At 40.2% G+C, this 14,212-nt stretch overlaps 1 protein-coding gene across 2 annotated transcripts in view; it reads left to right on the forward strand.

The window, feature by feature from the left end:
* The first annotated feature begins 636 nt into the window (after nt 1-636).
* Nucleotides 637-14,212, forward strand: part of TMPRSS7 (transmembrane serine protease 7) — a 59,260-nt gene continuing 45,684 nt past the window's right edge. The window contains exons 1-4 of one of the 2 annotated variants that reach the window (XM_075908545.2): nt 637-709; nt 2,793-2,997; nt 5,028-5,158; nt 13,979-14,046. In XM_075908545.2, the coding sequence (XP_075764660.2) occupies nt 659-709; nt 2,793-2,997; nt 5,028-5,158; nt 13,979-14,046 (455 nt within the window). In that variant the 5' untranslated portion in view covers nt 637-658. Of the gene's footprint in view, nt 710-2,792; nt 2,998-5,027; nt 5,159-13,978; nt 14,047-14,212 lie in introns of those variants that run through there. The other variant, XM_089773100.1, reaches the window with a different exon arrangement.

Raw genomic sequence — 14,212 nt, forward strand, 5'->3', positions numbered from 1 at the left:
GCGGTAGCTGTAACTTCTGCACCTGATTACAATAGGAACAATAAGATTTAAGCTGAACTTTTTAAAAATCCCAATTCTTAGCCTGCTTTATTTAACAATGTAATATACTTGAGGTTTACTTGGATCAACTTATTTTTACATCACAGTACAAAATAAAAGGCATGTTTAAAAAAACCTAACTCCAAGTATTTATTGGACTCGAAATTATAGTAAAAAATACCTGTTACCGATAGCTCTTCATAATTCTAAAATAATTTCTATAACTCAAATAATGTAACTTGTCCATCTGTTCACTTCCTGTTATCTTCATTGCAGCTAATTAAGTCTGTTTCTGATTTTGCTCTGTACATTTCAATATTCTGATTTTAGTACATTAACATGCTACAGGAATCTGTTAAAGCTCTCCCCAGTTTTTACCACAAACATTTGAGGCCTAAAGCTACTTGATAGTGCCCTTTAAATGCTCACAACAGAGCAACAAGGCAGATGAAATTACAATTGGAAATTCATGAATGTAAATTGATGCCTTCCTCAGCAAGTTGTCCTGGACAACAGTACCAGTTCTTCTTGATACAGAGCTGGCAATATGGCCTAGGAATACGTGCAGCATCTCTTTTTTTTGTAAGACTGATGTGATCTTAACAATTCAATCTCCAGAATGGATGAACACAACAGTCCAGCATCATCCAAATCCGAAGATGAACGAAGTGTAAGTAGGTGCTTTAAGTGCCCTCTGGTATTGTGCACCGTGCATACAGAGTTACACCAAGTCATAAATTGACAACCTATATATTTTTGTTGTTTTGTTTTATCACTTGGCATTAAAAAGTCAATCTTTTCTCTTGTGTCTTCTGACGCATTGCAATGCACGTTTATGGATAGAATTGAAATGTCAGGTGTCAATGTGGTGATATGTCAAGATTAGACTTAGTTCATGATAAGGAGCAGATTTCTGTAAGAAATCTGTTTGCAGGCAAGAAATCCGGCATTAAATCAAGTATAGCTACCTTTCATATGCCTAACCACGGCTATCACTGCACTAGAGATTACGTGTGACAAATAATGAGGTGTCATTAAATAATTTAGTGTATTGTGATACTTAAATTGCTTTATTAGCTTAAGTGCAATACATATTGCACAAATGGACCTGAAACAAGAGAAAGTTGCATGGTTTGAATAAAATAGAAAACCAAGTCCAGGATTTTTATTACTGTTACTATGAAATGTTGTTGGTTAAACTGCTTTACAGAAACAAGTTATTCATAGTTGTAAATAAACAGCTTAGTCATTAGCCATTGCTGCCACCAACTGAGCACTCCAGCAGTATTCACAAAAGCTTGCCATGCACAAAAAACTTGATACATTAAGTGCATTTTTTTCAGATAATGGTGGTAGAGAACAGATCAATTAATAAGTTTGAAGTATGAATTTAAACATGCACTTATAAACTGTGTACATACAAGGCAGCCGTCATGCATTCCTATAGTTTTAGGGAGTGAATTAATCCCCTTTCTGCACTAAAATTCTTTTAAACATTCCCATCTTTATGGTTATGCCTTAAAGAAATCAATAGGAAGAAGGTGGTTAGGCTTATATAGAAATAAATCATAAAAAATATTGACCTGCAAATACAATTAGTTATTTTGGGTGCCCTATTTGATATCTTAAAAAGCGTCTGATTTTTTTTGTTTAATAGGATGGGTCCTGAGTGTTTTCTGAAGATAGGATGCTTAAGCGGTCTTGTTGGACACTCAGTTATTTGAAAACTTTTTACTGACGCTATCAAATATATAACAATATATTTTTTTATTTTCAAGCTTTCTCTATTACGGTATTTAACTCAATAGAATAATTTTTAAAGAGATGCTGCGTGCTAAATCTATAGTGCTTTTCCATGAGGGCATAGAAAATTGATTAATTTATTTAGAAACTGAGAATAGTCTGGTTCAATGCTAGATGTTTAAGGGTTAAATACAAATATTTTTACGTGGGCTTTGCTATATCTATAGTAAACGAAGTTAAGGATGGTCTAAGAGACTAGGCAGCATCAGAGAATGGCCCATAATATCTGACTACTGTTGATTTGCAAGATCTTCTGTTATATCTGTTCCTTCTGTAATGATGTCATGGGCCTTTCTATAAAAGGGAGTAACATATCAGGGAAGTAATACATAGATACTCTTAGGGAATGGAGAAGATTTTCTGATATGCTAAGCTCCACCCCAAAACAGAATTGATCAGCAAAGAATTCTCAAAGCAAAACTTGCTTACTCACATTTCTCTCTAGCATTGTGCTGTAATAGACACCAATCCTCCATAATGCTTATTATCACTACTACCTTAAGCTACAGTAGCCACTGTGTCTTTACTTTCTGTTCCTGCCAAAATGATACTTCCCCCACGTCATTTGTGCTGGTCATGGAGAACTGTGTCTTTACTTTCTGTTCCTGCCAAAATGATACTTCCCCCACGTCATTTGTGCTGGTCATGGAGAAATGCAATGTGGGTTGTATACATAGTATTTAGATGGTAAATTGTTTGGAATCATCTTTTTTGTTGTGTTTGTGTGTGCCTAGCACAACTGGACCCCAGACTCTGCATGGAGAGGGAGTAGGGAAGGGTGACATTCTTAGTTATAGTTCTGTCTTAATAACTGAGGGTTGTATAGTAACGTAGGGGAAAAATGTAAACCTCCTCTCTTCTGGGTGCAGATTGGCCAAATGCTGTTTGAAACATTCCCCATGGCTCACCTGTACATTGATTTTTTTTTTAAACAAAATTCTTTGTTTTAGGTATCAAATATTTCAGTGCAAATAGTAAATGGAGAAGAGAAGTTGGCGAAGAGAATACTTGCAGGGAAAAACCATGGCAAATCCAAATCGAAGAGGAAAGTAAAGAAAACAAGAATATGGAATTTTCAAAATATAATAATTCTTTTCACACTGGTTCTGTTTGTGATTGGTGTTATAACTTGGACCTTACTGTGGCTATTCATTGGTGAGTTACTGAAAGCTCATTCATACTTCACGCATATGTTGCTTTTAGGGCCTCGCTTGATCCATGAATTCATTTAAGACTATCTTTGAGGATGCTTTCCTTTGTCCCTTATGGTACACCTGTACTGCAATTAGACAACCGTGGCTGGTCTGTGCCAACTGACGTGGGCTTTGCAGGGCTTAACCTAAGTATCACTTAATAGTTGGGTAGACATGCAGGCCCAGGCTGCAGCCCAGTCTGTAGGAGGATGTGAAGGTCCCATCACTTGGGCTGCGGCTTGAGCCTGAACATTGACACCACAGTGAAATGCCTCTTGGTGTGAGCCCAGGTCAGCTGTCATGGGTCAGCTGCAGATATTGAGCTGTAGTATAGATGTACCCTTGGATTCCGTGTCACAGTGACTTTCACTTCAGTTGTAAGTGACCGCCGCTGGAATAACTCATTGCAGCTCCTAGCATCAGCCACTTCCAGTGGTTGCTTTACAGAGATGCAAAGTGTTCTCTCCTCATGACGGCTAACCATGCTGACTTGATATACTTGGAGTATTGTGTCCAGTTCTGGACTTCCCACTACAGAAAGGATGTGGACGCATTGGAGAGGGTCCAGCGGAGGGCAACCAAAATGATTAGGGGGCTGGAGCATATGACGTATGAGGAGAGACTGTGGGATTTGGGTTTGTTTAGTCTGCAGAAGAGAAGAGTGAGGGGGGATTTGAGAGCAGCCGTCAACTTCCTGAAGGGAGGTTCCAGAGAGGCTGTTCTCAGTAGTGATGGATGGCTGAACAAGGAGCAATGGTCTCAAGTTACAGTGGGGGAGGTCTAGGTTGGATATTAGGAAAAACTATTTCACTAGGAGGGTGGTGAAGCGCTGGAATGGGTTACGTAGGGAAGTGGTGGAATCTCCATCCCGAGAGGTTTTTAAGTCTCAGTTTGACAAAGCCCTGGCTGGGTTGATTTAGTTGGGATTGGTCCTGCCTTGGGCCGGGGGCTGGACTTGAGGACCTCCTGAGGTCTCTTCCAGCTCCATGATTCTATTAAAGTTCCCCTCAGCTCATTGCTTCTGGGAGCGCTGAACCCCAGTATTGATCCTGAGCAAAACGTCTGGACAGCATGGCAAGCCATACCTTTCTGACTGCTTCCAGTGCATAAATATTTTAAGAAAGTAAAACATTTTTGTGGAAAGGAAAGAGATATAAGCTGATTCCAAGCAATTCAAGCTATGTATTTGCAGTAGTTGCTTTTAAATAGACAGTAAAAACCATGAACTCTTTAAATTCCTGCCACTGATACTAACTTTCCATGTACCTAATCTCAGATTTATCAGGGATTCCTCCCAGATATCACTAGTGGTACTTCAGATTTTGTGGTCACTGGAGGTATAATAAAATGGAGAGGTGGATAATGAGTAGTAGGCAGCAAAAGAAATGGGTTTTCTGCTATTTGGCTCTCTGGTGGTCTGGCATGTATTTTATTAATTAAAAATTTTGGGAGTCCGTATAAACATGTGAACTTGAAAATGGACATAGCTAGAGTTCTCTCCTCAGGAAAATCTCAGCTTGTCCCTTCTTCACAGTGGGCAGGTACAGATAATGGAAGTACTACTGCCAGTAAATCATGGCCCATAAACTATATTCTAAATCCTTCTGCTGCTGCTGCTTTAACCTTTTTTTCAGTTCATTGTAATGTACATCTCTAGATTCTGTTCCCTGCTCTGCCATACTTGCTATGAGCATGAGTATAACTCTCAATTGTTCTCATCTGTGCAACGGAAAGAATGGCCCGCATCACCAAAAGCACTAAGATTTAATTTGTCAGGATTTTATAAAGTGTTTTTAAAAGATGATTGAAAAGCCCTTCTTATGCAACTTGATACATGTTGGAATGATTTGCTTTTTGAGAGCAAGTGTTGTCACTATAGCACCCCTTCAGTTACAGAAGTGAATAGCTTATTTTTGGATTGTATCAGCCATGCTATTTAGCTGCTATTAAGAGGATTTAAAAAAAATTAATCTTCATTTATCTGTTTTGCAGTTGAAGCAGAAAACAAAGATGCCTTGTATTTTGTTGGATTATTTCGTGTAGCCAACATAGAATTTCTCCCAGAACATAGGCAAAAGGAGTCAAGAGAATTCCTTTCGGTGGCACAGAATGTGCAGCAAGTGGTAAGAACAGAGATCATGTTACAGTGTTAGCAAACAGTTCAGAACCATGAACAATATTTGAAACAGCTTCAGTATGGACAGTGATGCCAGTTTATAAAGGATTAGCCACCTGGAGGAATCACATGTGTCGGGCTGGCAAGGAACTTGAGAAGTCATGTCCAGCCTGATGCTCTGAGGCAGGACCAAGTAAGCCTAGACCAGTGTTTCTCAACCTTTTTCTTTTTATAAAGTACCCTTTTAAAAAAATAAAAATAAAAATGAGTACCCCAGTACCTACAGATTTCAGACACGCACAATTTTTTTTACCATTGCAACACATTTGTTTAAACAACTTAATTGTAGCCCGGCGGGCGATTAAATTTTGGGGTGTAAAAAATACAAAAATAAAGCGCTGTAAAACTTGAAACAAAAATTCAGTTTTCTCCAAATTTCAGTTGTTGACGTCCCCTCGACTTATCTCAAGTACCCCTAAGGGTACTCGTACCACTGGTTGAGAAACACTGTCCTACACCATCCCTGTCAGGTGTTTATGTAATGGGTTGTGGTTTGTGTTTGTTTGTTTTGTTTGTTTGTTTGTTTGTTTGTTAAACCTCAAAGGACAGGAATTCTACAATATTCCTTGGAAACCTATTCCAGAGTTCAACTCTTCCCCGCCCCCCCATATCTAATTTAGCCTAAATCTCCCAAATTGTGGATATCACTACTTGTGCTACCTTCAGTGGACATGGAGAACAGTTGTTCGCTATCCTCTTTATAACTGCCCTTTAAAATAGTTGAATACTTTTGACAAACAAGAGAAACAATCCCCATTTTTTTAACCATTCCTGATGGTAAAAAGGTTTAGATAACTTGACCGCTGTTGTTGCTCTCCTCTGGACTCTCTGAAACTTGTCCACTTCTTTCCACCCTGAATTGCACACAAGACTCTACCTGAGGCCTTGCCAATGCACAATGGAGCTGGACAATTGCCTTATGTCTTCCATGTCTTGCATCCAATTCTTCTGCTAATACACCAGACAATACAAAGATTTGCCTTTTTTGCAAATGCATCACATTGTTCACTCATTGAATTTGTGTTCACTGAAACCCCCCAGGTACTCTTTAGGAGTATTGCTACCTCATCAGTTATTTCCCCTCTTGTAGTTGGGCATTTTATTTTTTCCCCTTGTTTTTTATTGAATTTCACTTTGCCAAATTCAGTTCAATTTTCCCGTTTGCCAAGGCCAATAGTCCTGTCCTCCCAAGTGCTTGCAGCCCTTCCCAGCTTGCTTCATCTGCAAGTTTCATAAGCATACTCTCCTCTCCATTATCCAAGTCATTAATTAAACTTATTAAATACCACCACACCCAGGACTGACCTCTGGTGGACCCTACTTGCAGATGTCCTTCCAGTTTGATAGCAAACCATTGATAACATCTCTTTGGCTATGTCTCTTGCTGGCAGAGAGTATGTTAATGAAGCGCTCATTAACATTTGTCACACTGTCATTTGCATATTCTCTGCCAATGCTTTTTGCACGAAAACCCCCTTTTGCACAAGATCCTTATACCTCCTTTTTTGAGGCATAAGGATCTTGTGCAAAAGAGGGTTTTTGTGCAAAACAGACGGGTCTGCACTGCTTGTTTTTGCGTAAAAACCTCTTGCGCTAAAAGCATCGGCAGAGAATATGCAAATGGCAGCATAACAAATGCTAATGAGCGCTTCATTAGCATACTCTCTGCCAGCAAAAGCCTGCAGTGTAGACATAGGGTGTGTCTAGACTACAGAGTTTTGTCGACAAAAGTGGACTTTTGTTGACAAAACTATACCGGTATCTACACTACCGCTGAGTTCTGTCGACATAACGTCGACAGAACTCAGCAGTTTTGTCGACGCTGGTAAACCTCATTTTACGAGGCATAACGCCTTTTGTCGACAGAGTTCTGTCGACAGAAGGTGTTATTGCATCTAGGGTTGTGTCTAAACTACAGGGTTTTGTCGACAAAGCAGCTTGCTTTTTCAACAGAGCTCAATGTAGTCTAGACGCTTTTTGTCGACAGAAGCTTTGTCGACAGTATCGGTCGACAAAACTTCTGTCGACAAAAGCCTGTAGTCTAGACGTACCCATAATCTTTTAGTATGGTGTTTCAACCAGCTGTACATCTGCCTCTTTAATAGTTTCATCTAGACCACATTTCCCTACTTGGTTCATGAGAATGTCATGTGGGACTGTATCAAAAGCTTTACTAAAATCAAAACAAACCTACTGCTTTCCCCCATCCATTAGGCCAGTAAGCCTGTGAAAGGTAGAAATTGGATTAGTTTAGCAGTTCTTAACAAATCGATCTATTCATTAAAACCTTATCCTTTAGGTGCTTATTGGTTAATAATTTGTTCATGATCTTTCTGGGTATTGAAACTAGGACCTGGAAATGTACAGACCAGTCAGCCTCTTTGTTCCCCTTTTAAAGCTATACCTGCCCTTTTCCAGTTTTGTGTGATCTAGTTCCTTAAGTACTAAGGTTCAACTTATTTTTCCCTATTGTGGCTTGAATTCCTTCCTTCCTTCCTTGTAACTAATAGGGTCAACATTTACCTTTTTTATTTGTTTTTGGTTTTGTGTTTTATTTTTTCTGTTGTAGGAAGATTGAAGCAAAACAGACATTAAACAACTCTGTCTCTTGACGTCATCAGTTGTTCGCTCTTCCCCCCCCCCCCCCCACACTAAGTACAGGACCTACTCTTCCCAGCATCTTTCTCTTGCTCCAATGTATTTAAAGAAATTCTTTTTGTTGCCTTATGTCCCTTGCTAGGTGTAACTCATTTTGTGCCTTAACTTTTCTGATTTTTATCCCTACAGCATGAGCTATTCTTTTGTACTCTACTCTTCCTTAGCAATTTACCCACCTTTCCCACAGTTCATGTGATTCCTCTTTTGATTTTTTCGGTTGATTATAAAGCTCCTGATGTAGTCATATTTGTCTGTCTTTATTCTTTCTATCTTTCCTTTGTATCAGTATAGCCTGCAGTTATGCCTGTCATATTGTCTCATTGAAAAACTGCCACTTACCTGAACTACTTTTTCCTCTTACATTTCGTTCCCATGGAAACTTATTTACCAGTTCTGTGTGGGCCTGCGTTTTTTATGTGCATTGTTCTTATTTTGAGGCTCTCATTCCTTCATTTCCTTGAACTCATGAAATCCTTATTTCATGATCACTCTTATTTAAATTGCCATCTACTTACAGAATCCCTACCAAATCCAGTCTAAAATTGTGGTTCCCATGGTTACTCCCTCTACTTTGTGGAAAAAACAAGCTGTCCCCATATATTCCCAGAACTTATTTAAATTTTGTGTTGGCCTCATATTACTTTTTCAATAGATTTCTAGGTAGTTAGTCCCCTCATCCCATTACTTCCAGGTCTTGTATTTCTGTTGTTAGTTCTTGAAATACCACATCCACCTCCTCTTTCTGATATAAAGGTATATAGTAACCCCTTATTGTGACAGTATCTGGAATGGCTCACAAATGAAAGAATCAACCTTAGAGGAGACTATTACAAATGAGAGCACAAACCCCAATCTGTCTCTAAGTTCTGTTCTTAGATTTCACTACCCAAGTCTCAAGAATGCCTTGGTGATGGGATGGGCTCTTACACCAAAAATCACAATATTATTCAGATTATTTCTAATCCCAAAAGACCAATCACTTGCCATTTTTATGACAAACAAACTAAAGTGTTAGTAACTAGGAAAGAGAAATAAGAAAACTATTTACAAGATTAAAACTGGTAAATATTCATACACCAATTAGTTTAGTGTTAGGTTCTAAAGACTAATATACGCTGCTATAATAAATAAACTCTTTGGTCCTAAAAGACACATGCAAGTTGGGGGTCCCTTGCTTATGCTAAGAAATATTGCTCTCTGCAAATTCCAAGTAGCATGGTGATACTATTTCTTGTTGACAGGGATTTTGAGCTCTGGGGAAAAGGAGATAAAGCTGATGTTTGTGCATACCTCCTCATGATATGGTGGGGGAAGAGGGGGAGGGAACAACTCACAACATCGTTTGTCCTCTGATGTTCTACTAATGGCTTGTCAGATCTATAGGCCTTCTGCTGTCAGGCTAGTGGTGAAACGTCTCATGCTAAACTAGTATTTCACATTTGGCAGGGCTTTTCTCCTGTTGGTGTCTGTTTCTGATTTCATTGAAAACACCTTTCATAGTTACAGAGCAAAACTCTTAAATGTTGCCTTAGAATGTTAATGCATTCAGCAACTCTCAAGCTTTTCATAAAGTCTAAAGACATTTTTATAAATAGAATACCTATGCCTTAGTATTGAGCCAGCCTGATTTTTTTTTTCAGCTATGCATTTGTCAGTCTTCAGTGAAGCCTTGGCATGAGCTGGCACCTGTCTACCAGTGTCACAAACATCACCCCCCTTCCCTTTTTTTGTTTTTCTCTCACCTTTCTTTATCCAGAGAAACTCAAGTCATCTGCCTCTCCTCTTCTTCTGGTCTTCAGAATAAGTGTATATATTGATTTATAATGCAACACCTTCTCTCTCTCTCTCTCTACTTTTTTTTCATACTTGTCCTATCTGAACAAGCTAAACCAGTGTTTCTTAAAGTTTTTACGACCAAGGAACACCAAACAATAATTATTTTTTATGAGGCACACCAAGGATTTTTTTATTGAGTAAGGTTGGGGGGGAAAAGGGTCGGGGGGAAAGTTATGGGGGGGGGAAGGGAAGGGTCGGGGGAAAATTACTGAGCCCTTTAAGGGCAGCCATTTTGAATTCTGTTGTGCCTCAGAACACAGTTTAAGAAACACTGAGCTAAACCCTTCTATACCAATTATCCAGTTATGATGCCAATTAAGTCTTAATTTAGCTTGTGTAGTAACTGCCAGTTCTTCCCTTTTTATTCTGCATACTTACTGTATTTTCATATAGATAACTAAGATCTCTCTCTGACATTCATACTAGAGATGCAATAGTGTAGTTGATTAATGGATTACCTGATAAGCAAAGCATATAGGTTAATGATATAGACTATATCATTTCCCTCCCCCCACCCCCAGACAGTAAAATTTTAGCTGGCTGGCCAGCAGCCCCAGCTTGGTTCTGGCTCACACTGGGTCCAGGACCTACCCGCACAGTGCCTCTGCATTTAAAGTGTAACAGGAGCTGGGCAGGTAGGTAACCAGCCCGGCTCAGTTCTGGTTTGTGCCAGATCTGGGAACTCAGACCCCACAACCCTGATGGGCTGCTGCCACCCTGATGGGCTGCTGCCTCTTTATCAGAGGCAGCAGCACAGGATGACAAGCAGCCGGTCTGCAAGAAGAGCTGGTTTTTAAACTGGCTCCCCTTCAGACTAGCTCCCGCCTGGCACCTTATGCTGCTGCTAACCCCACCCCCAGGGACTATAGAATAGTTGACTGACTGATAAGAATTCATGAGGTTACTTAACTATTCAATTAACTGATATTTAACATCCCTAATTCATACCTCTCTCCTACTGGTGGGGTTTTGTAATTTGCAGTTGTTTAATCTAGTTTAAAGCTTTCTTCTCTAGGCTGGCAAGTTGCTGTGCAATGATATTCTTCCCCTTCTTGGTCCGATGGACCCCATCACTTCCCAGTACATCACCTTCTGGGAACAGCCTCCCATGGGAACCTGCCCTCCCATTGACAGCATTCCTGTAGCCGTGCATTCATCTCTAGGATGCACCTGTCCCTAATTCTCAACTGGGAGGATGGAGGAGAACACAATCTGTGTCTTTCACCCTTGTTCCTAGAGTAGCCACTTCTGATCTGCATGGGGCCATACCTGGTAGTCTCAGTAGTGCCCATGAAACACCAACAGACAGAATCAAACCTGGGACCTCTGGAGCTTAGTGCATCTGCCTCTACCATTTGAGCTAAAAGTGGGCTGACGCTCATCTAAGTGAGATTCCTCCTCTCTGTAAGTGATCTAAGTGCCAATACATGGGAGAGGACACCACAGCCGGAAGATGTGTGGGTTACACCCAGATGGATGACTCGCATGGGGTTATTGGTCAGAGGAATGGATGAGTTCCAGCAACGTTTCTGTAACATCTCTGACGTGGCCTCCACACAGATAACAACATGTGTCCCAGCACATCATGTCTGATTGGCAGATAAAATGTCTCCATCCCCCTCAGAAGAGAGTCTAATGCCACCAGCACCTTTCTTCTCTGTAGTGGCCATGAGTCTCCTGGTCTTGAGGAGGAGCCCTCCTCAGCCACTGGAGTCTGTTCTTCTCCCCCTGTTGCCAGCACAGCTTACTAGTAGTTCATATCAAAGGATTGGGGGCATGGGTTGTGAGTGGACCGCTGTGTGCTGCCTGAAGTAGTCACTCTTCTTCCTGTAGAGAAACCAATTCTTCTTCCTCCTTTGGTGTTACTAGTCTCTCACTTGTTGTCCACTCATATGCTCCATGCAACTTATTTCTGTATGTATGTTGATACTGTGTACCTCTGTCAGAAGTAGCAGCTTGATTGGGAGGAGGATAACTATAGGATCAGGCTCACAAAATACTCGCAAGTGAGTAAGTTGAACTTTCTTCTTCTGTTTCATATGTTTTTGGTGGTGTCAGGAGCGGCCTGAGGCCGGCTGCAGCAGCTGGCACCCTAGGCGGGGCGGTGTAAATGGCGCCCCTGCCTGCACGGCCGTCAATGGCCGTGACATCATCATAGGGCTCCCTGGCGCCACGTGGTGTCATCATTGGGCGCCCGGGCCAGCGGCGCCATAGGCAGCTGCCTAGCTCGCCTAGGCTCACGGGCTGCCCCTGGGTGGTGTGTTTGCATGTACACATGGAGGGCGAGAGAAGTTACAAATGCTGTTTGTTTATTGGAGATTCTAATTCCAGCTCTACTTTTGAGAGCAAGAGACAAACTAAACTTAGCCTTCATTCCCTTGACACATCCTGTCTGATCTTTATCACGCTAGTGAATTAACTTCTGGAGAAGATAGAAGAAATAGGGCTTTTTATAGTGATATTCTTTTCCTATAAGAGGCCACATGCATGGTTTGTTTTCACATGAATCTTATGTGCTTGAGAAGGGAATCATTAATGTCAACACAGAGGAAAATAACATTGACTAGTCTAGTGTGACACACGGAGGGAGGAAGGGAGGGGAAGGGAAGTTCTTTTGTCTCTGTATTCAGTAACAAGTTTTTGAAATGATGCTACTTTGTCCTTCCATTCTGACTCAAAGGTCATTGCAATATATGGCTTTCATAAGAGAGTCAGTGAAATAGGAGAAACTCGCCAAATTACTTTATTCCCCCTCACTAAAAAGACATAATTGTTGTTAAATCCTTTAAAGTTTGATTTGGAGAGAAGTTGAACACCCACTCACAGTTTCCTTTGATTTACAGTTGTTTCATTAGGGTTTGCTTGTAAGATTATTTGGCTCCTTGTATTTAACATTACAAACTGGACGCAAACACACTATCAGTCCCTCCTTGATGTTAATGCATGTGCTTTGGTTCTCAGTATCTAGCCACTCGAGGCTGGGCTGAATTAAATCCTACTGACAGTCTCAGAGGCGTAGTTGTGTTAGTCTGTAACTGAAAAAACTTCTAAAACAACAAATAGTTCTGCAGTTCCTTAAAGACTAACAACAACAAATAAGCTCATGGATGATACCATCAATGTTTTTCGTTAGTCTCTAAGGGTACGTCTACAAATTCTTTTGTCGGAAGAGGCTTTTCCGACATTTGTCCCATATAGACTGGGCTGAATGTTGGGGGAGGGGGGAACCCTCTTTCAAAAGCCCCCGTATTTCTTGTGGAATGAGGAATACAGGGGCTTCCAAAAAAGCACATTTGCTCTTTCACAAAAAAAGTAGAAGAGCAAACGCATTCCCTGGTTGTGGAACAGATTTTCTGGGATACCTCTGTGTAGTGTAGCTGTACCCTAAGTTGCTATAGAACTATTTGGGGTTTTTTAGGTTTATCCTATTTACAGGAATACTTGAGACATGCGCCACCTAGTGGCAAAGTGTTATGCGTCAAACAATATAGCTGCAAATCAAAGTAATAAATGTGTTTTTTGGAACATTCCAAGCCAGCGATTCCCAACCTTTCCAGATTATTGTTCCCTTTTTCAGGATTGGTCTTGCATACCCCAAGTATAATCTCACTTAAAAACTACTTTCTTACAAAATCGAACATAAAAACGCTAAAGTGTCACAGCACACTATTACTGAAAAATGGATTACTTTCTCACTTTTACGGCTTAGTTATTAATCATTAGAATATAAATATTGTCCTTTAAATTCCAGTGCATAGTAAATAGATCAGTATAAACAAGTCATTGTATGAAATTTTAGTTTGTACTGACTTGGCTAGTGCTTTTTTAAAGTAACCTGTTGTAAAACTAGGAGGAAAATCTACACAAGTTGATTATACCCCCAGCAGTATGCATGTGCCTTTAATTGAGAATCATTGTTGTAAGCCAGACCACACTTGGTTGAATGAAAGGCCCATGCTCATCTGAAGGCAGAACGTGGTCTCAAAATGTATTAATCAATTGGTTTAAGTCCCTTTCCCTGAAGGAAAAAGGAAACCTGTTAAGAAGACTATATTTTTATATGAAACATTTATTAGTAGAATAAATAACCTTCTTTGCTCTGTGCTGCTAAATTGCATGGAAGGTACTATTAAGTCATGGCTGTGTATAATTAAATACATGTATAAAATATGGCACAGAAGCTCATCTCCTTAAGATCTGTCTAGAAGCTACAGACTCTGGCTGATTTACAGATATATTAACTTTTTCATCCACTTAATGTTTTCTCTTCCAGATGAACTTGGTTTACACAACCTCCTCCTTCTCCAAATTTTATAAACAGTCCATTGTTTCAGAAGTCAGGTAAAACTCAATGCTGTGAGCATGCATGTCTTTGTCAGGTGTGATGGTTCTTGAATGATGTAATCCCAGGGTCCATTGTTTCAGATGTCAGGTAAAACTCAATGCTGTGAGCATGCATGTCTTTGTCAGGTGTGATGGTTCTTGAATGCTGTAATCCCAGGGTATG

This window comes from Pelodiscus sinensis, chromosome 1, assembly GCF_052426305.1.
Source record: "Pelodiscus sinensis isolate ZL-2025 chromosome 1, ASM5242630v1, whole genome shotgun sequence".
NCBI classification, from domain to species: domain Eukaryota; kingdom Metazoa; phylum Chordata; order Testudines; family Trionychidae; genus Pelodiscus; species Pelodiscus sinensis.